This window comes from Leptodactylus fuscus, chromosome 7 (genome assembly GCF_031893055.1).
Source record: "Leptodactylus fuscus isolate aLepFus1 chromosome 7, aLepFus1.hap2, whole genome shotgun sequence".
Classification (NCBI taxonomy): domain Eukaryota; kingdom Metazoa; phylum Chordata; class Amphibia; order Anura; family Leptodactylidae; genus Leptodactylus; species Leptodactylus fuscus.
In genome coordinates this window covers 49942876-49969335 of record NC_134271.1, presented here as the reverse complement: position 1 = coordinate 49969335, position 26460 = coordinate 49942876, and the positions used below count along the sequence as shown (strand labels likewise).

Sequence of the window (26460 nt, the reverse complement as noted above, 5' to 3'; positions counted from 1 at the left end):
GGGGAGAGAACGGCATGAAACTGGGGACAGAGATGGAGGGGACCCAAAGAAACTGGGGGGCAAATGAAGGGGAGGGGGGAACAGAATGACACTGGGGCAGATGGAGGGGGGGGGGGAACAGTATGACACTGGGGCAGATGGAGGGGGGGAGAACAGCATGACACTGGGGCAGATGGAGGGGGGGAGAACGGCATGACACTGGGGCAGATGGAGGGGGGAGAACGGCATGACACTGGGGCAGATGGAGAGGGGAGAACAGCACGACACTGGGGCAGATGGAGGGGGGGGAGAACGGCATGACACTGGGGCAGATGGAGGGGGGAGAACGGCATGACACTGGGGCAGATGGAGGGGGGGAGAACAGCACGACACTGGGGCAGATGGAGGGGGGGAGAACAGCATGACACTGGGGCAGATGAAGGGGGGAGAACGGCATGACACTGGGGAAGATGTAGGGGGAGAGAACAGCATGACACTGTGGCAAATGAAGGGGGGGAGAACGGCATGACACAGAGGCAGATGAAGGGAGAACGGCATGACACTGGGGCAGATGAAGGGGCGAGAACGGCATGACACTGGGGCAAATGAAGGGGGAGAGAACGGCATGACACTGGGGCAAATGAAGGGGGGGAGAACGGCATGACACTGAGGCAGATGAAGGGGGAGAGAACGGCATGACACTGGGGCAAATGAAGTGGGGGAGAACGGCATGGCACTGAGGCAGATGAAGGGGGGAGAATGAAATGATACTGGGGCAGATGAAGGGGCGAGAACGGCATGACACTGAGGCAAATGAAGGGGGAGAGAACGGCATGACACTGGGGCAAATGAAGGGGGGGAGAACGGCATGACACTGAGGCAGATGAAGGGGGAGAGAACGGCATGACACTGGGGCAAATGAAGTGGGGGAGAACGGCATGGCACTGAGGCAGATGAAGGGGGGAGAATGGAATGATACTGGGGCAGATGAAGGGGGGGATGGCATGACACTGGGGCAGATGAAGGGGGGGGAGAATGGCATGACACAGGGGCAGATGAAGGGGGGAGAATGGCATGACATTGGGGCAGATGAAGGGGGGAGAACGGCATGACACTGGGGCAGAGACGGGGGGGGGGACATGAAACTGGGGACAGAGATAGAGGGGGGGGGACATGAAACTAGGGGTAGATGAAGGGTGTATATGAAAATGTGGAGAGATGGAGGGGGAACATATAATTTACGGGTGACTGTAGGAGGATTATACTGTGTGGAATCACATGAAAAATGAATGAGAATGGGTGGAGTCAACATAAAAGTGGGCGGGGCCTAATTTGCTGCAGCACGCTGCGCGTAGGGCCCTGCCAAAGTCAATTGCCCAGGGCCCCGCAAACCCTGGATCCGCCACTGCCTATTGGCGTCTTAATAACTACCTGGGCACTTCCTACTTACTTGGTACTTCTACTGACGCTTTGCTTCATCCTATCTCTCTATATCACATCCAAAAAAGGCAATGCAGGTCTGATGATGGTCTGACATACAGGACGAAAAACGTTTAACCTACCTTTTTTAATGGATTGCATATTCTACTAATAAAATGAAAGATTTTTTTTGCAGAATTATTATGAGTGCCTGATATATTTTAATCTAAAACAGATCCTGTAAAGCCCCATTTGTGGGTCCATAACTGTCCACAATTGTAGATCCGCACAGTATTAAGATTAAATTGCTGTGTTACACTTTGCAATAAATTAGTGGGTTTTGGGTTGCAGTTTGGACAGTTTGGTCTCTACAAGGTTCGCCATCACTTCTTTATATAAACTGGATATGAACTAATACTACATGTGCTCAGTTCTTTCAATCTTTACAGAATTTCAGAGAACCCAGTTGGGTATTCTGGCACTACACACAAGAGAACACAGAAACACACAGTTGTAGTTGTAGCACACATGGATGCAAGTCCAGTCCTGTCTAGGGGCGTCTGGCTCAGGCTCAGCTTTATTCAGGAGGAGAGGTTTAGGGAATGTACAGATTGAAACAAATCCAGATGTGCTTATTTGGCAGTGCCGAGAAAAAGGCTTCCACACAAAGAAAACAAAAGCCTGAGAAGGGTCCTGTATGTAGCAGCAATGGGACATCTGCCACTTTAAGCACCCCTCTCCTCCCTATCCCACTTCTCTGACATGTCCAGCCTGGCAAGAAATCAGACCCAGTGTGGGGGATCCAGCCAGAGTCCGCAGCTGCCCCGAAGCTCTCTGCTCTCTAAAAAAGTGCACAGAACTTCGTGCCTTCTGCCACATCACAGACAAGACTTTGTGTAGCACACAGCAGGACGGATACAATTTCAGCCCCTGGAGATTCACTAGTTGCCCATGAAGCTTCTGGCAGAAGATCTGTCTAATCTGGAAAATATGAGAGGGTAAGTTATATACTCAGTGACGGGTTAAACTGAGGAGGAAATATCTAACATGTCTGTATCTGACACCACTGAACATGTTAAATCTATTTTACCTCCGCTTTTACTTTACGCTTTCCTAAGACCCAGTTCACACTAGTGATAAGAATTATACTAAATTCCTGATTGTGAAATAAGAAGTACTGATGTTTTAGCTGATTCCCTATTAAGGGCCGGAGATGTAACTGCATCAGCTATGAATGTACTACCACTAACATAGTTTGCCCTATTATAGCCTTATTATAAAGTGGTTGGACATTGCCTTTATGAGAGTTAGGTGCTATATACAAGGTGTTACCTCTTATAAATGATGCACATTTTCCCTTTAAGCATCCTCATATTTGTGGTCCATATACTCTGTACATAATACTTATTAATGGACCTTGTCCAAACGATGATCTACACAGAATCCAAGAATAACTTAATAATTTATTAGCAATGTACATAAATGTAAAACGCTTTAATAGTCCACATTGAAAGCTGTCATAGAGCGTCCTGCATGAATAATGTAAGATCAGCTGGAATAATGCAGAACAGCATTACATATAAAGCCTGAAACATGGGGAAAAAGATGACATTTTTAACTCTATTCAATATGTTTTGTCATATTCTTTTCTGATTCTTTGGATTCATTAGGATTATTACATATAATAACTTTACTTGCAATTTCAGAACTTTAGTTAACCTCATAGTTATCCCTCCTTCCACATTGATACAGTACGTTGTTTGGAGGGTCCGGACATTTTAGAGCTGCTTTATTTGTCCCTGTGTATGTCCAGGATGACCTGGTGGTATAGATGGTGGTGACAGGTTAATTCCTTTCTCTAAGGCTCCATACACACTAGCATATGCTTTGTCAGTGTTCTAGTTGAGTTTTTAATGACTAGCAATGTAGTTGGATCCTCGTCTTATAGAAGTGACCAGGATGTAAATAGATCACACGGTCACTATCAAACTGACGACGTGCGCTGTAAATAGTGAAGCAATCAAGGTGTTCGCACAAGCACTGCGACCCCTTGCAACAGCTAATCTGGAAGGGTGCCGACTTTTGGACCCCCTCTGATCTCTTATTGATGTCCTATCCTGAGGATGGGTCATCCATGCCGTGGAACTGGTATAACACTTTAAGGCTAAAGTCCCATGTAGTGAAACTCAGCAAAGAAAAGCTGCAGAAAAAAAAGGTGATGCATTTTCGACATTTTTCATTATGAGTCTCCATCGCAGAGTCTGACAAAAATAGACAAAGGAAAAAGTCCTGCCAATTTCAGATAAACCGTGTCGTGGGTACAAATGACAATAGTACCCACAACAATTTTGCTGGGTAAAGGATGTGGCTCGATTTCAGTTAAATTCTAAGGCCCCACAAAGTGAAATGCATTGTTTACATGACAGCACTGCTTACTCTCCATAAACTTGATAACTGCGGTTGTGGGAAGAATAGCTGTTCAGTTTTTCAAGTCTATGGGACACTGTGGCAGTACACATAACCACTGCTGTCAAAAATATGCCGTAGGGATGAAGTAGGGGACCCCAGTGCAGACTTCGCCTGGACTTTAGCTACACCGCTGCATGGATCCATTCATACACAAGTTCATAGTTATACTAGCTATGCGACATAAAACAAAGAAATTTTGTCTGGAAAAATAAGTCACAAATCTTTCCATAGCCCGAGCAGGCACAGTGACAACTACAGAAACCCCATCACAGACCTCCTTATATGTTAGCATTCTTTATGCCTGTGCCTGTGAATTCAGGTCTCAGATTAAAGAGGACCTTTCACCATATCCGGGCACATGCAGTTCTATATACTGCCAGAAAGCTGACAGTGCGCTGAATTCAGCGCACTGTCGGCTTTCCCGATCCGTGCCCGGTGTAAAGCGCTATCGGTCCCGGTACCGTAGCGCTTTACAGTCAGAAGGGCGTTTCTGACCATTAGCCAGAGACGTCCTTCTGCCTCGCGGCGCCAATCGCGCTGTGCTGTGGAGCGGGGAGGAACGCCCCCTCCCGCTCCTGATAATGCTCGTCTACGGACAAGCTGTGTGAGCAGAGGGAGGGGGGCGTTCCTCCCGGCTCCACAGCACAGCGCGATTGGCGCCGCGAGGCAGAAGGACGTCTCTGGCTAATGGTCAGAAACGCCCTTCTGACCATAGAAGAGCTACAGTACCGGCACCGTAAGCTCTTCACACCGGGCACAGATCGGGAAAGCCGACAGTGCGCTGAATTCAGCGCACTGTCAGCTTTCTGGCAGTATATAGAACTGCATGTGCCCGGATATGGTGAAAGGTCCTCTTTAAGGGATAGTTAGGCTTTAATAAAGTATTGTGAATCAGCCCGCTAGGCCTAAGCTACATGGAATAAGTTTAGTACGTGGAGCTCATTTCCAAACTCACCATGGTTTGCTGCTAGATCTTATTGAATGTCACTGAGCTCTATTATCATGTCAGAACGTGGGATCAACGGAGATCACTTTGTGACTTGGTGGATGTTATATACAACGTATTATATATAAAACTGTAGGGAAAGTCCAATACTTAATTCACATTATATGGCATAGACGTGTCCATAGTTAACCTGTGATGTGTCTATGAGTCCATTTATCAATACTCTATATAAAGAAAGGCAGCTAAAGCCACATTCACATCTGCGCAGATTCTGTTAGAAATCAACGGAGGAAAAAGTCCTGCCAATTTCAGTTAACGGCTAAGGCCCCATGTAACGAAATGCAGCAAAGAAAAAGCTGTGGAAAAAAACTTGGTGGAAAAGCATCACATTTTTTTTCTCTGCTGCGTTTTTCATTGCGTTTTCGTGGAGTCTTCTTCTGTAGACTTTCTGCCCTTATTATCCCTATAGGGAAAACGCCAGCATTTCCACAGGTATACAGTCCTATGAAAAAGTTTGGGCACTCCTATTAATCTTAATCATTTTTAGTTCTAAATATTTTGGTGTTTGCAACAGCCATTTCAGTTTGATATATCTAATAACTGATAGACACAGTAATATTTCAGGATTGAAATGAGGTTTATTGTACTAACAGAAAATGCGCAATATGCATTAAACCAAAATTTGACCGGTGCAAAAGTATGGGCACCCTTATCATTTGATTGATTTGAATACTCCTAACTACTTTTTACTGACTTACTGAAGCACAAAATTGGTTTTGTAACCTCAGTGAGCTTTGAACTTCATAGCCAGGTGTATCCAATCATGAGAAAAGGTATTTAAGGTGGCCAATTGCAAGTTGTTCTACTATTTGAATCTCCTCTGAAGAGTGGCATCATGGGCTACTCAAAACAACTCTCAAATGATCTGAAAACAAAGATTGTTCAACATAGTTGTTCAGCGTAAGGATACAAAAAGCTGTCTCAGAGATTTAACCTGTCAGTTTCCACTGTGAGGAACATAGTAAGGAAATGGAAGACCACAGGGACAGTTCTTGTTAAGCCCAGAAGTGGCAGGCCAAGAAAAATATCAGAAAGGCAGAGAAGAAGAATGGTGAGAACAGTCAAGGACAATCCACAGACCACCTCCAAAGAGCTGCAGCATCATCTTGCTGCAGATGGTGTCACTGTGCATCGGTCAACTATACAGCGCACTTTGCACAAATAGAAGCTGTATGGGAGAGTGATGAGAAAGAAGCCGTTTCTGCACGTATGCCACAAATAGAGTTGCCTGAGGTATGAAAAAGCACATTTGGACAAGGCAGCTTCATTTTGGAAACAAAAATTGAGTTGTTTGGTTATAAAAAAAGGCGATATGCATGGCGTCCAAAAAGAAACAGCATTCCAAGAAAAACACATGCTACCCACTGTAAAATTTGGTGGAGGTTCCATCATGCTTTGGGGCTGTGTGGCCAATGCCGGCATCGGGAATCTTGTTAAAGTTGAGGGTCGCATGGATTCCACTGAGTATCAGCAGATTCTTCAGAATAATGTTCAAGAATCAGTGACGAAGTTGAAGTTACGCCGGGGATGGATATTTCAGCAAGACAATGATCCAAAACACCGCTCCAAATCCTCAGGCATTCATGCAGAGGAACAATTACAATGTTCTGGAATGGCCATCCCAGTCCCCAGACCTGAATATCATTGAACATCTGTGGGATGATTTGAAGCGGGCTGTCCATGCTCGGCGACCATCTAACTTAACTGAACTTGAATTGTTTGTCCAAAATACCTTTATCCAGGATCCAGGAACTGATTAAAAGCTACAGGAAGCGACTAGAGGCTGTTATCTTTGCAAAAGGAGGATGTACTAAATATTAATGTCACTTTTCTGTTGAGGTGCCCATACTTTTGCACCGGTCAAATTTTGGTTTAATGCATATTGCACATTTTCTGTTAGTACAATAAACCTCATTTCAATCCTGAAATATTACTGTGTCCATCAGTTATTAGATATATCAAACTGAAATGGCTGTTGCAAATACCAAAATATTTAGAACTAAAAATGATTAAGATTAATAGGGGTGCCCAAACTTTTTCATAGGACTGTATATGACATGCTGCAATATTGAATTGAATTTTTTTTCTGCAATGTGTGGATGGGATTAACCAGAATACCATTCACTTTGCAAGTAATGAAAAACACTGTGTTTTTGCAACGTGGGGCTTCAGTCTAAAAACAATGGACACCAGGCAGACCCCTGATGGACCCCATTATAGCCAAGTGGGGTCTGCTATGTTCTGTGTGTAATTGTTGTTTTAGCAGTCTGTCAGGGAACCCGAACAGTGGAGATGCAACGCATGTGTGAACCTAGCATAACAAAGATTTGATTGGATGCCAATAAGACTGATACTGTGTTGTTACAGATGTTTTCCTCCACTAACTCATAATTCTGCTCCACCTCTTGTCAAAAGTCGGTCAGCTGCCAAATATCTGTAAAATGTGCTGTTATTTGCTGAAGAATACAAAGCTGATACTCAAGTTCTCACTACAAGTTGAAAGATAGATAATAATTCACAGTCATCGCCATATACCCGACTCCTGGTAAGCTTGAGTTGTGTTTTTGTTCACCATTGGTGCATTCACATGGAGGAAAATGGTGCTGAATTTGGTGTGGAATCCGCATCAGATGCAGCGCTGGAAAAAAAAGCCTCCCTTTGACTTCAATGGGTTCCTTTTTCTGCTAGCGGAATACATAGAACTCTATGATGAGGCTGATTTTGAGTCAAAATCCTCGCTAAAAAACTCTGTGTGCATTCACCCTTACAATTAAAGCTGCAGTGTAAAGCATGACGAAGAGACAAAGAAATAATGATAAGACATGAGGTTGATGTCAGACTAGATGTAACTCCCAACAGGCAATGCAGCTAAGTTCTAGTAAGTGATCACAGCAGCACGTTAAGAAGCTTTCCGGGACTCTTATATTGATGTCCTATTCTTAGGAGAGCCACCAATATCTGATCTGACACCTGACACATCAGGATCAGCTGATTGAAGAGACTGCAGTATTTGGACAAGTGCAATGGCCTTTTCACTACATTCCAAGCACAGTGCTTGTATTTGCCATTAGGCACTTGGAACGGGTTGTATGGTTGGGGAAGGGGGGTGTTTACTAGGAGGAATTTTTTTATTTTTTTCAAACATTTTCACTGCTACCTCCTGCTGGATTGCTGATCCTCCAGAAGTTGTGCCCAGGTGGGAGGGATGTGGGGACATAGGGGTTCTGTAGATTACAGCAGGGGTTTGGTGATGGAGGAGTTTGGTCTATGGATTGACAAAAGGATGGGGCCCTACCTGGCAGACAGACGCACTGGGCAGAGTATGAGGCAAGGTAACAATCAATGTTCTTGCCCCATGCTTGCAATAGATGAGAGTGCTGTGCTGTTTTGTGCTCCTGATAGATCACAGGTCCGACGGAAGTCATTAGGATGTAGAAAAAGTAGCAAAAGTTTGATATTTTTAGCCAGCAGTTGGCATGATCAGCCGGTGTTTTGGCCAGTGATTGACATGGTCAGCCAGTGTTTTGGCTGGTGTTTGGCATGATCAGCCGGTGTTTTGGCCAGTGATTGACATGGTCAGCCAGTGTTTTGGCTGGTGTTTGGCATGATCAGCCGGTGTTTTGGCCAGTTTTTGGCTTGACCATCTGGTGTTTTGGCCAGTGATTGACATGATCAGCCGGTGTTTTGGTCAGTTTTTGGCATGATCAGCCGGTGTTTTGCCAAGTGATTGACATGATCAATCGGTGTTTTGGCCGGTGTTTGGTATGATCATCGAAAAGCTGTCAATCAACTTGTACAGATTTGCTATTCTTCCCCCAATCAGGCAGTTTAGTTGTGACCTGATGGGGCACCGGCAGTGTAATTGGGAGATAGAATAGGTAAGTTTAGTTAACCATATGTTAAAATAAATGTTTTTCATTTGTAAAGTTAAAAACCTACATCAAGTAGCAGAAAGTTGTATCCAATGCAGTTTTGATTCTCTAACCAATCTGACCATTTACATGCACTGAAAAGAAGTTTCTGTATAAGGGGTTGATGGGAACAGTGAGAAGTCTGTGCGAGTGAAGAGGAAACTACTCCACAGCCCTTATCCAAACACTGCAACTTCTTCAAACAGCTTATTGGTGGGGTATTGGGTGTCAGACCCCAATATCTAATATTGATGACTTATCAATATTTTAGTTCCCAGAAAACCCCTTTTTCACTGACCAATTATCATTACAGTTTCTTAGTAAATGAACATAATTATTACAATATTGACAGGTCATCAGTATCCAAAACACGTTTCTGGACACCCCCTTTAACTTTTCCTTACAATTGAACTTTCTTTTTTTTTTTACAGTTTTACGAAGCTTTTTTAAAAACCAGAAAAGCATAAAGTTTGGATGATCAGTTCTCTAAGAGTCTTGAGATCTTCATCTTAGGGCTAGTTCACACGTGAACTGCCCGCGTGGGTTTTGACACAGAGAGAGACGCGGCGAGCCGCGTCTCTCTCTTGTCAAAACCCGCCCGCCGCGACCATCACTGTCGCGGCTTAACCCTCTGCTGTCGGCTCAAATGAATGAGCCGACATAGGAGGGAGCTGCTGGGGGCGGACAGACATGTCCTTTCTTTTCTCCGCTAGCAGCAGCTCGCCGCTAGCGGAGAACAGAAGACCGGCGGTCTCCATAGACCACCATTATAAGGGGAGGTTTTGGACGCGAAATCCGCTGTCAAAAACCTCCCCTTATACTCACGTGTGAACTAGCCCTTATAATTCTAAAATCAATCTGCATACAAGTCACTACTTGCCAAAAGAAAACAATGCCTTGTACTCCTTGGATACAGATATGGGGCATCACATCTAAGGGAGAATTCAGGCTCATTGAAGGGAACATTTCAGAGAGTGAAATGTAGAGTTTGGATGTTCTGTAGAATTCAGCCCCCTTGTGTTAGGGGATTTTATGGTCGCCAATCATATGTCATATGCCAATCATGAAGATATATTTATGTAAATTGTCTTTGTCTTTGTATACTATTGTCCAAGGCTATATTCACTTGCAGCAGATTTCTTGCAGAAATGTCTGTGACTAAAAAATCTATTCCATTGATCCGAAAAAGATTGCTTTTGTAATATATGCATCAGTTTATAAGCCCCTTCAGATGAATGAAACAGCCATGGAAATGTATCTTTAGGATAGTCCGTCAATTTTAGAACCACGGGCGTGGTTGTCGGGACACTGTACATCAGCTGTATGTAGCAGAACACAGGAACTATGCAACACACTATTTCTACTTCTGTAGTGGCGGGTATGGGATTTATAGGTGTATATGGCTAAATAGATCGGCACCCAAGGGTGATTTTAGATGAGAGCAGTGATGACTTTTATAGTTGTAATGCCCAGCAGAGCAATTTATATGTGGGCAGTGTCCATTATGTGGCAATCCAATCAACATTGGTGATCGCTCCCCAGTCCTGTTTAGCTGCGCCTGAATAAAGTTGATTCCACAATTTGACAAGTGCTGCCCAGTTGTTATTTCTGTGATATGGAAATATACTACTGTTCACAGTGCAGAGCATTGCCACAACTGTGAAGTGTAATGCTGAACACCCACCTCTGACTCTGTGGCTACAGTCCATGAAGATTGACGAGGCTGCAAATGCAGGTGACCAGTGCTAATAGTGCTTTGTGTACAGTGTTGGCCAAAAGTATTGGCATTGCCTTGAGATTGCTCATGCTTCCTCACAATTTTGCTTCTCAAGTCCTCAGACAGTTCTTTGGTCTTCTTTCTTTTCTCCATGCTCAATGTGGTACACACAAGAACACAGGACAGAGGTTGAGTCAACTTTAATCCATTTCAACTGGCTGCAAGTGTGATTTAGTTATTGCCACCACCTGTTAGGTGCCTCAGGTAAGTAACAGGTGCGGTTAATTACACAAATTAGAGAAGCATCACATGATTTTTCAAACAGTGCCAATACTTTTGTCCACTCCTTTTTTATGTTCGGTGTTGAATTATATACAATTTGGCTTTTTGACAATTCTTTTTGTGGTTTTCCATTGAATACAAATTAAAAGAAGATATTAATACCAAAGAGTTTGTGATTGCAATCATTTTCTGGAAGAAAATGATTATTATCTGACAGAATTGGAGGGGTGCCAATACTTTTGGCCAACACTGTACCTTACTTAAAGGGGTTGTTCACTTTCAGACCAACATTGAGAGACAAATGTTATTTTTTGTATAATAAAAAGTTGTACAATATTCCAATATACTTTCTGTATTAGTTCCTTCCATTTCTAGATTCTGCTTACAGTCATTTATTTTGCATACTCCCTAAAAAAATAATAATAAAACATAAAAATCAGTCCATGGTCATGTGATATACAGTTTATGGTCATGTGATGGACAAACAGGTGCACAGCTTGTTATAGTCACAGCACAGTAAACAGACATCTGCCTGGTAACGAGCTGTGCACCTGTGTGTCCATCACATGACCATAAACTGTATATCACATGACCATGGACTGATTTTTATGTTTTATTATTATTTTTTTAGGGAGTATGTAAAATAAATGACTGTAAGCAGAATCTAGAAATGGAAGGAACTAATACAGAAAGTATATTGGAATATTGTACAACTTTTTCCATCACATGACCATAGACAGTATAGACAGTATATCACATGACCATGCACTGACTTTTATCCACTGGGAATAAGCAGAATGAATGGCACTGAGCAGAGATCTAAAAACTGTGAGGAATTGATACGGAAGGTATATTGGAATTTATTTATTTATTTATTTTTTTATTATAGAAAAAGTAACACTGTTCTCTCAATATTGGTCTGAAAGCGCCCAACCCCTTTAAGTTAGTTAAGTCTATGGGACAATGCTGCAGTACCAATTGTGTGGCACATGAGCAGCACAGCTCCTGGCATGTAAACAATAGCACATGCTCAGGAAATAGCTGCTCTGTGGGTGTCCTGACAGTCAGACCATTTAAAATGTGTGGTCTATCCTCAGTTTGTAAAAAGGCAGGTGATAAATCATTGAGATATTCTATAAAGTTCACACATTGAGTTGTAAGGCTCTATGGAACACTGGATGTATTTTACAAGGCACAAAAGGGGTTAATTGGCGCAGGCAACTAGTAGTTCATTATCTTCAGAAGACTGACCACCTCACCAGTCTGTCACATAGCCATTAGCCACAATCCCCAGCCTCTAAAGAGGTGAAAGTCTAGAAAGTCTGTTCTTACTCTTAGAAAAGTCTTTTTTTTTTCTTTTTTTTTTTTTAAATTTTCCTGAAATGATCTGGATATGACATAAAAATGACTTATAAGTTTCAAATATCTATGTTGGGGCCTATTTGCTGTATAGATCTTCATAGGAACACATGGTTTGCTTTCTCTCACGCTTCAGGAGGTGGTTACAAGAGAATAGGTAGCTAGCATGTTATAATGCTATATCAAGAAGTTGTTTCTTATGTGCAATTTATCTAAATGATGTATTTTATGTAATTTTATATTTAATCTGTTGTAACTCTTTAGTAAGTATTTTTGGCAACAGAAAGTAAGAAGTGTGAACACTAAAAATAGGGAACAAAGAGAGTATCCCATTTAGGGTCCATTCACATGGAGTTTTTTGGCGCTGAGTCCGTGTCAGAACTCACGTGGAAAAAAAGCCTCCCATTAACTGGGTTTGAAGTCAATGGGAGCCTCTTTTTCCACGTGGATTCTGATGCGGATTCAGCGTTAAAATCAGAAACAAAAAACTCTGTGTGAATGGACCCTTAAGGTTCTAATATTCATTGGATAGAAAATGGCTGAAGAGCAGATTTTGGTGAGATTGGCTGACTACCTTATTTTTAGGGGGGTGTCCTTCCCCAATGAAAGATCAGACATATCAGATGAGCTGAGTATACATGTGTATGAGAAGGACGAGAGGACTTGTATATGCATGGCCAGCTTTGTTCTCTTAGCCTGTTGCTCCATGCTACCCCTCTGCTTGTAACACTCCATATATAAACCCTCATCCGCATTTAGTCATTATACTTACTCAGCAGATGAATAATTTCCACTTCAGTCATGTCGGACCAGTTGGCTGAGTCTCTCATGATGATTGTGAAAGAATATCTGCTTCACAGATGAGAAGTTGGTGCCAGATTAACTCGAAAATAAAACGGCCGAGGCTGGAAAGACGCGAAGTGATGTCACTGCAGAAAGTCGGTTATATAAACATTGCTACATGTACGGTTAGAAAGAAGGATAATAACTGTTTATCCCACCGAAACAATTCAACCATTGCTTAGTCTTCAGCATATACATTTTACATTAACATCTCTTTTCTTTAAGAAGGTTTACTTACTTGAATACTCTATTTGGATACTGCTTAGAATAACAGTCCCCAACAGCTAAAGACCTCCTTGCTTTAGCTGTTGGAGTAGAAGACCTCATACATACTACTGTTATGAGACCATCCTGTACTACTCTCTGGTATACAGGAAAATGGAGAAAATACAGATGGGTATATGGATTCATAGCGCCTTAAGAAATTCACACATTCACAGGAAGGTTATTTAGACTTTTATGCGTAATTTGACAACCATGGACTGTAATGGGCTTAGACTCCACCAAGGCAAGCAGAGATTTCCATATTCCATCAGATGCCGTGTTATGAAGTTCTTCTCCCATAGGGGATCTAGTTTAGTTATTTATGATGGAGTCTCCATTTCCGTCATTTGTGCAAATTTGATCATGCCGCACATTGCTTGGTAAATGCGGCACGTGTTTATGTATTTAAGTTCTGTCCTATTACTCCCTTTTCTACACTTCCCCCTGGAGTGAGATTGCGACAATTTTGTGTAGCTTGGGTGTGTACGTTAGCCCTCTACATATAAAGCTATGTAACTGGGAAAAACAAAGCACAGAGAGGACCTATAGAAAAAATGTAAACTGGAGCCCCTGCTGGAGCTGGGTCATGTCGTCACCATCCTGGAACACAGCAATTCATTGCTTAGGGCTCGTTCACATCTGCGTCGCCCTCTCCGTAGTTCAGGTTTCCGTTTCCTGCCTAAAACAGAGGCAGGATACGGAAACCTGCAGGAGTCTCTGTCACCCATTCATTTGAATGGGTGAGAGAGATGTCCGGCCGTGTGCGGCGGTGAGCGTTTTGCGCTCTCCGCCGCGAAACCGGGTTTTATAATCCAGACACAGAGTCGGACATGCAGTACTCTGTGTCCGGATAAAAAAATCAGGTTTCGCGGCGGAGAGCCTAAAACGCTCACCGCCGCGCACGGCCGGACCCGGTCTATGGTTTCCGTCTTCTGCCATGCAGAAGACGGAAACCATAGAACGGAGACATGAACGCAGGTGTGAACCTAGTGTTATTGCTCTCTGCTAACTCTTTCCTATGTCTTGCAGAGCTGCATGCTTGTGACTAGACTAGCTGGTATCACATAACTTGTCGCTGGCCTTGTGTGAGCTCAATCTATCTCCCCTTTCCTCGTGGGCCTTGTAACAGTTCTGTCTTTATTATGTATTCCCTAAGTTAAAGGTAAATCAAATTACATACATTATTTTAACATCTTGACTACACATACTGTACATTTTTGCAGCAGTTTATATTCTACCAATGCACAATGCATTACGTTCTATGCATCCTATGTCCCAAATGGTAAATCAAATGTGACTATGTTCATATAATGGCCAGCGAGGCAAAAACACAAGCACTTTTCCACAATGGACCAGGGGCAAGCAAAGCCATGCTCTTCATAAAGACTTCTGAGCATTTAGCATATAACCTCTTTATAGGCATATGTCCTCAGACCAGTGCTGTATCTAGAGGCTTATGGTCCAAAAGCCCAGGTTAGGACCCCAACAGCAATTTTCTTCCTTTTTGTGCAACAACCTCCCCCCAGAGTCCGTCCTTGACTATACTCTGAACAATTTCTCTAATTGGCATCAAAAGGTTAATTTTCTCTTTATTGACAGTGGAAGGCTAAGTATCATAAATTGTCTCAAACAAGTTCATCAGAGGACAGGGGGAATACATTTCCAATGAACTCACTTCCAGTGATCAGAGGGATTCACAAAGGTGATCAAAGAAGTTTAATCAGCCTTCATGTGGTGAGTGTGGGTTATGTACACACACCCCTCCACCCCCACCACACACACAGACACACACACACACAGGATTATGGACCCGGTGGTAGATGAGACCATTTAAGTGATGTCAGTGCTTATGGGCCCCCTAAGGCTCCTGGGCCCACTCACTGCACCCCCTCAAGTTATGCCTCTGTCTCATACTGTTATGACAATTGTCAAAAATTAAGTATGGGATGTTGGAGGACTGCTACAGTGTTCTGATGTAGTTATTGATGTTGTAGTTAGCAGCGTTTATCTCCTTTTGCACAAGTCAGTGATAAGGCAACTCAGAATATGGAAATGCACATTAAAGGGCGTCTGTCAGCAGCGTGTTTTTTTACACGTGTAAAAGATTTCATTGAAGTCAATGGGAGTGTTATTTCTACATGTGCATTCTATACACGTGTATTATGCTACAATATGCTCGCGTTAACTCCGTGTGCACGAGCCCTAATGATAGTACTTTGTAGGGCGGCCTCGACACCAAATGTTCCAAAGATGCTTTTCTTATTCTGCGTGCTGCTCCATTTTAATGAAGATTTAGGGTCAGTTCACACAGAGTTTTTTGGTGCGGATTTTGACGCTGACTCCGTCTCAAAACTTGCCTAAAAAAATAAAAGCCTCCCAATAGAGTTCTATGTATTCCACTAATTCTTTTTTTCTGCTAGCAGATTCTTTCCACTAATGGAAAAAAAGCAGCATGACTCTTCTTCAGGCATATTCCGCCTGAAAAAACCAACGCAAGTCAATGGAAGGTGGAAAATCCCCATTGCGGTTTTGGACGCGGATTTTGACGTTGAACTGGCAAAAACCGCGCCCAAAACCGCAAGGCATTTTTCAGCCCATTTTCTTGGCTTACATCCCAAAAGGGGTGGTCCGGGGTGTTAACTACAACATACTGACCACCACCAACATGACTAGTGGCATATGTCGGCGGCAGACTTGAATCCGCATCTCACTTTCCTCTTGGCTCGGCTGTGAAGATGATGCAGCTGCGTTTTTCTGCCATAATATCCAGCTGGGTGATGCAGTTAACCACGACCATCCAAACTCTCCAAGTGAAAATGGCTCCTGAAAAAAAATAAAGGGATGTGCTTTTTGGCCATGCCCAGTGGGCTGGCTAGTCTAATAATGGGCTGGAGGCCAAATTACACACGGAAAAACCATGTCAAAAATCTCCATGTGAACTGACCCTTAATGTTTTATTCTCATGCAAATTAGATGTACAGAGATTTAAGGGCACGTCTTCTCCTACTGGGACATCTTCTATGTTGTCACACTTTGTGAGGTGAAATGGGCCTGGTCACCACTTCTTTATTAAGGTTCCTCACCAGAAACTTATATCACAGATGACATTTGGGCTCCATAAGTAAAATCTACATCATAATCTATATCTTGTGCTTCAGCTTATTTTTTTAACCGCAAGGAAATATTTGAGAGAACTTCTTCTGTTGTCTTGACCTGCTTTAAGGACGATAAGCTCAGACAGATGCTGCTTTTATTAGTAAAATATGTGATACAAAAGAGACAACAGGAAATAGCAGTCCTGAAGAGTCAACGTCTTTGGGAATTTGTTCCTTAGGCTATAGTTTGCAACCTGTGACTCTCCAGCTGTGAATCCCAGCATGTCTTAACTGTCAGGACATGCTGGGAGTTGTGGTTTTAACATCTGGATAGCCATAGGTTACAGACTACTGCCTTAAAGGGAGTCTACAATGTCTCCAAGCATATTCAACTGCTACCGTATTAGAGAGGACATTACAGTGATAAACAACATATCTTTGTTATACATGTCAATTTTGAAGATTTGGAGAATAAAGAACTTTGAAGTGATATGCAAATGAGGCAGCTGGTGCACTGGGGGCGGGCCTTCAGCTCCTGGAGCACTGCTCTTGTAGTCAATCTACTCTCACTGCTCAGCACAGAGAGGAGGGGTCTGTGTGGAAAGAGCAGAGCCCCAGGGAGCCAAAGGCCCGCCTCCAGTGCACCAACTGCCTCATTTGCATTCAAATTCAACATAGTTTTTCTCCAAATCTACAACAGAGACATACATCATAATTGTATGTTGTTTATCGCTGTAATGTGCTCTGTAACAGGGTAGTGACTGTTGAATATGCTTAGGAAAGGTGGTAGACTCCCTTTTGAGGGGTTATCTGGGGCGTAATGGTGGTTACCAGCACATTCCCTGTTATTACTAATGCACCCCCTGGTACCCCACAGCCCTGTTCAATACTTTTGCAAAGAGCAGAAGGGGATACTGAATTATGGAGAATGTCAATAATAAATACCTGGAGTTTTTGGTTTTATGTAAAAGTTTGCATAAAGCAAAGATCTTGTAATATTCTTTATATTTCAATTCTTACTCATTTCTTAAGATTTTTGTTTGCTGTCAGTTAATAAAAATAACCTTGTTTATGTTCAGAAGGATAAAACTAGTCTAGATAATGCTCTATGAGCTGTATAGTCGGAACCCCAGACCTAAAGGGGTTCTCCAGAAATTAGAAAAAGGAATAAATAAACATGTTGGCATACTTGTAGGGATAGACAGGGATAGTTTATTTTCAACCTGAGGCTGAAGGGGAGCAGAATTAGAGCTTAAAGGGGTTGTCCAGTTCAGCAAATAAATGTTATTGTTTCTATAGTGAAAAGTTGTACAATTTTCCAATATACTTTCTGTATCAATTCCTTACGGCTTTCTAGATCTCTACTTGCTGCTATTTATTCTAATTGCTACCAGTGGATAAAAATCAGTCCATGGTCCTGTGATACACAGTGCATGATTATGGAAAAGGAAGTGATTTCAATTTTTGAATCCCAGGGGGCTTGATCACTAATGCAATGCATTGCAATACTAATGCAATGCAAAAATTTGGCTGTTCAATTGCAGGCTACATAGAGTAGCCTGCAACAAAACATGATGAAAGACAGGCCTGGGAGCCTTCACAAGGCTCCCGGGTGTTATAGGAATGGGATGCCGACCCTGGAGCTTGCTCTGGGCGCTGACGATCCCCGCCCATGTGCCACTGGTAAAATGGCGCTTCGGCCAGCTTTGACCGAGGCTCCAGAAGGGTTAATGCCCACGAGCAGTATAAAACAGCGGACACCTGCCTGGCTCCTGAGTGGCCACCATCTTTAAACACCTAGCATATGCCGTACCAGTACAGTGGATTTTGGAAAACAGTTAATATTACAGCTCAGTACCATTTATTGAAATAGGACTGAGCTGAGACCAATGAATGTGACATCAGTGGCTTGAGAACAGGGCTTGGAATTTGCTTTAGTAGCTCTCACTGATCAGATATGGATGATCTATACTAAGAATAAAGTAGGACATATATATCTATCATATATATCATAACCCAGGAAAACCCCTTTAAGGTTCCTTTACACTTCAGTATTTGATCAATATTTTTAATTTGTCAAAGCCAAGACTCGAAGTAGATGCTAAACACATAAATGTTTTTCTGTCTACTCCTGATCTCTTGCACTCACAGAGCGTTGCCTAGACGGGATACACTTATTTCCACTTCACAGCTGACATCAGGACTATCCAGGGGTGTAGCAGAGGTATCAATCGCTACTGGATCCCAGAGCCTGAGGGAGTCATATAAGAAGACACAAGTATTATAGATATCAGTAAGTGGGGACAGCATTACAGACTTTGCATTGGGGCCCAGTATCTTCTAGTTACACCTCTGGGACTGGCTGTATAGTCACAGAGATGGTTTAATACAGTGTTTGCTAAGTTTTCCTATACTTGTTAGTAGTAGTGGTAGTAATGGTTATGGCTTGTGGCCATATGTTCTGTTTATAAGCAAACAAAGAAACAGGAACATCTGGGCTAATAGTGTAATGAAAGACTAAAATGAATGTCATACATCTTTCCAATGAGATGAGAATGTGAAAATCCAAAGCATTCCATATTAAGTCTAGGACTATCGAGTCAGACGTCTGTAGCTGCCAATATCATAAACCTGACAGGGTTTTCCATTCCTAAAAGTCTGCTCAGATTAGTAGTTGCTTGGAGACTTGTGGCTAGTGAACCTTTGTTCTCATTCACTGACAGCAAAGAAATAGCTTAACAATGGCGAAGTATTGAAGCACAAAGTACATTACAAAGTTATAGTACCTTCCATTTTTATGCATAAGCTTCATTTACATAACTTTCACTGTAGTGTACACAGTCTAGATAGCATCATCATAAAGACTCATATTGGTCACACTTCTTCTAAAATAGACTTAAATCATTATAGAGCTCTCTTATAGAAAACTGTCCAATATCAGATATCTGTGAGTCTTAGAGTATCTGATTTTAGGCCAATTCTCCATATAAAACAGGTATACCTCTGTTATGTTGGTGGGTTTCCTCCCATGAACTGTTTGCTTCAGGTCCTTCCTTTTTTTGGTAGAATGACTTCTCTGCTCAGGATCGTTGCCTTGCTGCATTACCCATGTTCTCTTAAGATTCAGCTCTCGAGCAGATGCCCAGATTTTTCCTAGAATTTTTTGGTATAATTCAGAAGTAACTGTTACAAGAATGAACGCAAATTATCCTGGTCCAGATGCAGCAAAACAGGCCCAAACCATTATACTAACGTGATTTGTTGCTGGAATCCAGGGTTTTTGTTTCTCCAAACATATTTCTGACTCATTGGTTTGATTTGGTTCTCTTTATATACTTTTAGGAGTTTTGTGAAAATCTGATGTAGTTTTAGATCAAATTTATGCAGAAACAGTGTAGAGAAGAGCGAGTAGTATTCAATCGAATACCTCCCCTGCATAGTTATTGGTGTAAAAAAGTGCCAGGGAAGGTGAGAGGGGAATCGAACTTTTACTGCTTTTACCACATGGTATTCGACCGAATACACCAATATCTTTTTTTTTTTTTTTTTTTAGATTGTGAGCCCACATAGGGTTCACAATGTACATTTTTGCCTATCAGTATGTCTTTGGAGTAGGGGATGGAAATCCACGCAAACACGGGGAGAACATACAAACTCCTTGCAGATGTTTTTTTTGCCCGTGGCGGGATTCGAACCAAGGACTCCAGCGCTGCAAGGCTGCAGTGCTAACCACTGAGCCACCGTGTGGCCCCCTCGAATACACCAATATCTATGCCGGGGAGGTATTCGATCGAATACTACTCGCTCATCTCTAAAACAGTGACAATTTTGAAGGGTTAATAAATTTTCAAGCAACTCTATATATTTGGTAAAGTAAATCCATGTTCTAAAATATCTACATATAACCTTCGACATAATGAAATAGGTTCTACTATCAAGAATGTACAGTAAAGTTCACAGATCACAGTTGTTAACCATATTTTTCTGTAAATTTTTCTATTGCTAGATAATGGTCATCTCAAAGAGCTTTCACAGTCTCTTGATGATCTCCTTGGTGATCCTACCATGGGACAAGTAGAATGGGACTTTATTCACTACCTGGTGCCCAAATTGTGAAGCATTTTGTCCCTCCTTATAGACCCTGACAAACTAGCGGACAGTGTAGGGGTAGCCAAGCTAGCTGCCCATCAGATTTCCCTAAAATCAATATACAATAACTATATATAGAGGAATAGAATTTCAATTAACTTGATAGAAGAAAAAAACTTTTCATTTTTTTGTAAATTGAGGGGTTAAATGCAATACAAAATTGTGAGCTTCTCCATAACCGAATCCATATGGCTGCTGTTCACCACAAGGAAAGCAGTTTTGCAGTCCTAATAGCTACAGTCATCCCAAATCCAATGGAAAGTGCCCACTGGACAAATGAAAGACGTGCCTGAAATGATAATCATTTCTGTTCTATCCATGTTGCGGGAATCCCTCTTCTGGAGAGACTAGCAGGGACGGGCCAATACTTCCAGCTCTCAGACACTCGTAAAGTTCACACTTTGCTTTTAAGCCCCAGACCTGGAAAATAAACGCTCATTGTTCTTCTGAAGTCTTCTATTCCACATAGATGATATTCCACCCAATACACTAACCCTAATATGCCTAATTGTGCACAGAAGTATTCTCCCAGAAAGCTTGTGAAATAAGTCACTGGAGAAAATTATTAAACGCAGGAGAACGGGATTTTCATTGCCAAAATCTGCAATTTTGGCAATTGGTTCTTAGAAGTTTAAGAAACTCAACTTTCCGTAACAGGCTGGTTTCCAGAGATACTTCCCAGCTGTTTCAGCCAGAACTGAAATTGCAGCTTTTTAAGGTTGACTCACATAAAACATTCACCCTTCACTTCCTGGGGACCAATCTGAACTCATTACACTATATTTTTATAAGTTTTCTTATTTACATCAGGGGAGTCTTAAAACTGTCTGAAAGGCTTTATTAAAGGATATGGTACAAGCTGCACAAACCACATTCAGATTTTCCCATCATTCTCCATGACAGGACATCATGATATTAAAAGAAGTGAGGAGACAGTCTCCATAGACTTCTTTATATTAAGATACATGATAGCTACGAAGGTGGTCACTAAAGAAGTTAACTGAATCTTGACAAAATTTATTTGTATCTTTGAGCATGTTATTCCCAGGACATGGGAATGGTACTATATATTATGCACCCATTGACCTAGATCTGTATTGGATCTTCGCTTGGTCTGATGTAGATTATACAGCCTGGTCGCGGTTGGAAGGAAGGACTTGCGATAGCGCTCCTTCTCACACTTGGGGTGAAGCAGACGGTTACTTACAGTGCTGCCAAGTCCCATCAGGGTCCCATACATGGGGTGGGATTTGTTCTCCCGCATGGAGGTCACCACGGACAGTATCCTTCTGTCACCCACCACCTGTACTGGGTCCAAGGGGCTCCCCAGGACAGAGCTGGCCCTCCTGATCAGCCTGTCAAGTCTATTTCTGTCCCTGGTTGATATACTGCTCCCCCAGCAGGCTACACCGAAAAAGATGGCTGAGGCAACCACAGAGTTGAAGAAGGCCCTAAGAAGTGACCCCTGGACTCCGAAGGCCCTCAGCCTCCTGAGCAGGTAGAGTCTGCTGTGGCCCTTTCTGTGCAGCGCCTCCAGGTGATCAGCCCAGTCTAGTTTATTATTGAGGAGCACACCCAGATACTTATAGGTCCTGACTATCTCAATGCATGTCCCCTGGATCTCCACCGGGGTCGGAGCACCTCTCCGTTTACTAAAGTCCACCACCATCTCCTTGGTCTTCCCAGCATTAATCCTGAGCTGGTTCTGCTGGCACCATTCAACAAAATCCCGATTTAAGTCTCTGTATTCCCTATCGTCGCCATCAGTGATAAGGCCGACTATAGCAGAGTCATCGGAGTACTTCTGTAAGTAACAGCTGGATGAGTTGTGCCTAAAGTCAGCAGTGTACAGTGTGAAGAGAAATGGGGCAAGAACTGTACCTTGTGGTGCCCCCGTACTACAGATCACAGTGTCAGACACACAGTCCTGGGCTCTCACATACTGAGGGCGGTTTGTCAGGTAGTCTAGGATCCAGTTGGACAGGTGATGGTCCACACCACCAAGGTTCAGCTTCTCCCTCAGTAGCTCTGGCTGAATGGTGTTGAACGCACTGGAGAAATCAAAGAACATTATTCTCACAGTGTTCCCTGGTTTCTCCAGGTGAGAGAGAGCTCTATGAAGAAGGTGGATGATGGCGTCATCTACCCCAATGCCCGGCCGGTAGGCAAACTGGAGGGGGTCCAGAGCGGAGCTCACTAGGGGGCGTAGGTGTGTCAGGACCAGTCTCTCTAGGACCTTCATCAGGTGAGATGTCAGTGCTACGGTTCGGTAGTCATTGTAGTCCATCGGGTTGGGTTTCTTTGGGACTGGTACCACACAAGATGTTTTCCACAGTTGAGGTACCACTCCTAGCTTTAGACTCATATTGTACATGTGCGTAATAATACCACACAGCTGGTCACTGCACATTTTAAGAACTCTTGCGCTTATCCCATCGGGTCCGCCGGCCTTGTCTGCCTTAATTCTCTTAATTTCCCGACACACCAGAGACTCCTTGAGGATCATGTCATGTACATGTTACTCATGTCATGTAAAATTAACTTTTTCTATGCTTTAATCTAATGATATAAATCAGTAAGACGTTATATTTTATCATACGTCCTTCCTTTTCATATTGGATTATAGTTCGCATAGCTTTACAGTAGTATTTAAGCTTGGCACTTGCATTGTATTCCACCACCATACATCAATGTGGTATGAAGTCTATCATTTGCCAGACACTAAAAATTCAGAATTGACAACTATGGATTATTGTCACGCAGATTTGGATCCTCTTATTGCTCTATATAATCCTGGACAGAAAAGTTTCTTCACTTTCTTCTTGTACTAAAATTATGGGTCAGCAACTTTCGGCAGTCCAACTGCTGTAAAACTACAACTCCCAGCATTCTCTATTTACTTCTATTGCAGTTCCAATTATGCACACTGAGTTGTAGTTAAACCACAGTTAGAGTACTGAAGTTTGCAGACCCCTGTACGAAAGTATTCTTTGACAGTGGCTAAAATTTGGTAGTACATTTGTAGAATACACTGAAAAAGTTGAAAACTAAGGGGACATTCACACTACCGCCACTGGACAAGGGATGGCTTGCCGGAGGTCAGCTTTAAAATCCATTCCTTTTAATGGTTTTTTAATGGTAACTGCCAATGTCCATATTCAGCCTCACTGCCTGGAAACCTGTATTTATTACATGGACACAAAGTCGTACATGCAGGACTTTGTGTCCAAGCAAAAAAAAACAAACAAAAAAAAAAACGGTTTTGAGGCGGAGAAGCTGCATATGGACATCGGAGATTACCTTTAAAAACCCATTCAAATGAACGGATTTTAAAGCTGACCTCCGGCAAGCCATCCCCTGTCCAGTTTCGCCAGGGTTTAGAATGGAAACCCTGGGTTGGACAGTAGCGGTAGTGTGAACGCCCCCCCCTATGGCTCACATTGTCATACAAGACATCAGTACAATAAGTAAACTCTACCAACTTGCCAAGCCAGAATGGTATTTTCCATAACTGTAAGGTCATTATAGAGAATTATGTCATCAATAACAGTGGATGAAGTCACTCAACCAAGTGGGTATAAGGTTGAAGCTTCTTCCATTACTCATTACTATGACTCTTAACTACTAAGATACATGACAAGTATTTGTATGTATTTACTGAACGCTACGCTTATTTTGCATTCTCCAAATGACTCTCTTCTTTTATTTCAGATGGGTTCAAATGACCGTTCATGACCTGAGAAACTAATGCAATTCAATGGTTAGACAACAATGAGAGTTCGACTGAAGGGCGATGTCTTCTGCACCTTATTCCTGGCACTTGTTCTTTGCACTTTACTCTTCACTTTGTTAAGACCAACACAAATACCATCTCCAGCTAAGCCGGAGAAATCTACTGTCTCATTGCAGACAGTAAAGCCAAAGACTTTCTTGGAATCTGAGGACAGTCAGAGTAAAGCCAAACTACTCTCAGATGTGTACAATGCCCAAGAGGCCAGTGAAGAGGTAAAACCCAGCCCTCCTTCTGTAGTGACATTGCCACCTTTTGACTTTCGACAATACCTTAGGAATAAAGATTACCGCAACTTCACCCTACTGATAAATCAGCCAAATAAATGTAACAAGCCATCAGGAGAGTCTTTCCTTCTTATTGCTGTGAAATCCATTGTGGAAGATTTTGATCGACGTGAAAGTGTCCGCAAGACTTGGGGAAGAGAAGTGGTCATCAATGGCGCCAGGGTACGAAGAGTCTTCCTTTTGGGAACTCCCAGAAATAAAACAGCAGTGTCTATGTGGGAATCTCTCATGCAACAGGAAAGTCATTACTACAAAGATATTTTACTATGGGATTTTCTTGATACTTTCTTCAATTTAACCTTGAAAGAGATTCACTTCCTTAACTGGGCCGAGGAGTATTGCAGCAATGTCAAATTTATATTCAAAGGTGATGCTGATGTGTTTGTCAATGTAGAGAATCTGGTTCATTTTCTGCAGTCTCAGGACCCCTCGGCAGACTTATTTGTTGGGGACATTATAAACAATGCTAAGCCAATACGATCAAAGAAAAGCAAATATTACATACCAGAGACAATGTACGGGTTAGGAATGTATCCAGCATATGCTGGCGGAGGAGGATTCCTGATGTCAGGTGTCACAATGAAAAAACTCTCCAAGTCCTGCACTGAAGTTGAGCTTTTCCCTATAGATGATGTGTTTTTGGGCATGTGCTTGCAAAGGGTTAATATTACGCCAGTGCTACATGCTGGGTTTAAAACATTTGGTATTACAAAGCCCTCTGCTGCTCCCCATTTACAGACATTCGATCCCTGCTTCTACCGAGATTTAATGGTAGTTCACAGTCTGAAGGCGGCCGAGATATGGCTGATGTGGAATCTTCTCCATAGCCAACAACCACCATGTTCTCAAAGGCAGAGGATAAAAAAACCTTTCCACTGGAAAAGAAAGAAGGCAAAGCCAACTATCAAAGCTGTAACCAGCTAAAACAGCATCAAGGATAACAATATGTTTTTGGGTCTTTCATCTTAAGCTGTCTTAACATAATACATAGACAAAAGGGTCCCAGGACAATGGCCTGGAGCCAACTGGGGTCCAGGCTATGAAGCGGTTATAGGGACATCCTAAGAGGTTGATGTAATCTCACACACACATACTTACAACTCTGAGGCTAGGACTACACAGAGACCCTTCACTGTGTGTCTTACTACATAGATGTGTATGTGTAGTCCAAGCCATACAAGCAGGCTTCACAATATACTTTAACACTTTCAGTAATCCATTTCTGTTTGGCAGAAAAATGCAATAAATACAGTGACTCGTGGCTTTCCGTTTCATATCTGAGTCAAATTGTTTTTGTACCATTTCTAAACTCAATGTGTGACCCTACAACTAAGTGCCATTTAGCAACATTGTTCTCCTATAAAGTCCTTTTTGGATATCTACTATTCGTGTAGTGACAGAGACCACACTCATAGGGCACACTAGGAGATTTTGGGTAGTGACTGGTGGAGCGCACTGCAGAGTCCTCCGCTGCTTGTTCCTCCTTCCTGTGCGACTGCAGTGAAGAGGTTGAAAGAAGCAGTAGCCGACCATATGCACGGAGCTAGAAGTCCATGAGGCTTATGGAGATAGTAGGGCACTCAGCACATACTGGACTGAGGTGATAAAAGAGCTGAAGCGGCAATATAGTGGTAGATTGGTGGGAGTTTCAGTGATGGCACCTCAACAGGTTATATATCTATCATCTATCCTATAGCTTATATGATGAATGGGGATTGAGGGAAGACTCCTTTAACCATTTCTAGACCTAGACAGTTTCCCTTGGTCAGGACTGGACACATTTTTCTTTTTTTGTAAATGCAGTTTTGAGGGTTTTATTTTTTTAGTGATAAATCCAGAGGGGGTGGGGGTCAATTATTCCGGTATCTCACATTTTTTCTTTTTTTTTTT

General features: G+C 42.5%; 1 protein-coding gene across 1 annotated transcript; it reads left to right on the top strand.

The window, feature by feature from the left end:
- Positions 1–2089: 2089 nt before the first annotated feature.
- On the top strand, positions 2090–25814 carry B3GNT9 (UDP-GlcNAc:betaGal beta-1,3-N-acetylglucosaminyltransferase 9). The gene is made up of 2 exons (XM_075281888.1): positions 2090–2396; positions 24205–25814. Exon 2 carries the CDS (start codon positions 24265–24267, stop codon positions 25492–25494), a length of 1230 nt encoding a protein of 409 aa, XP_075137989.1. The 5' UTR covers positions 2090–2396; positions 24205–24264; the 3' UTR covers positions 25495–25814.
- Positions 25815–26460: the final 646 nt, after the last annotated feature.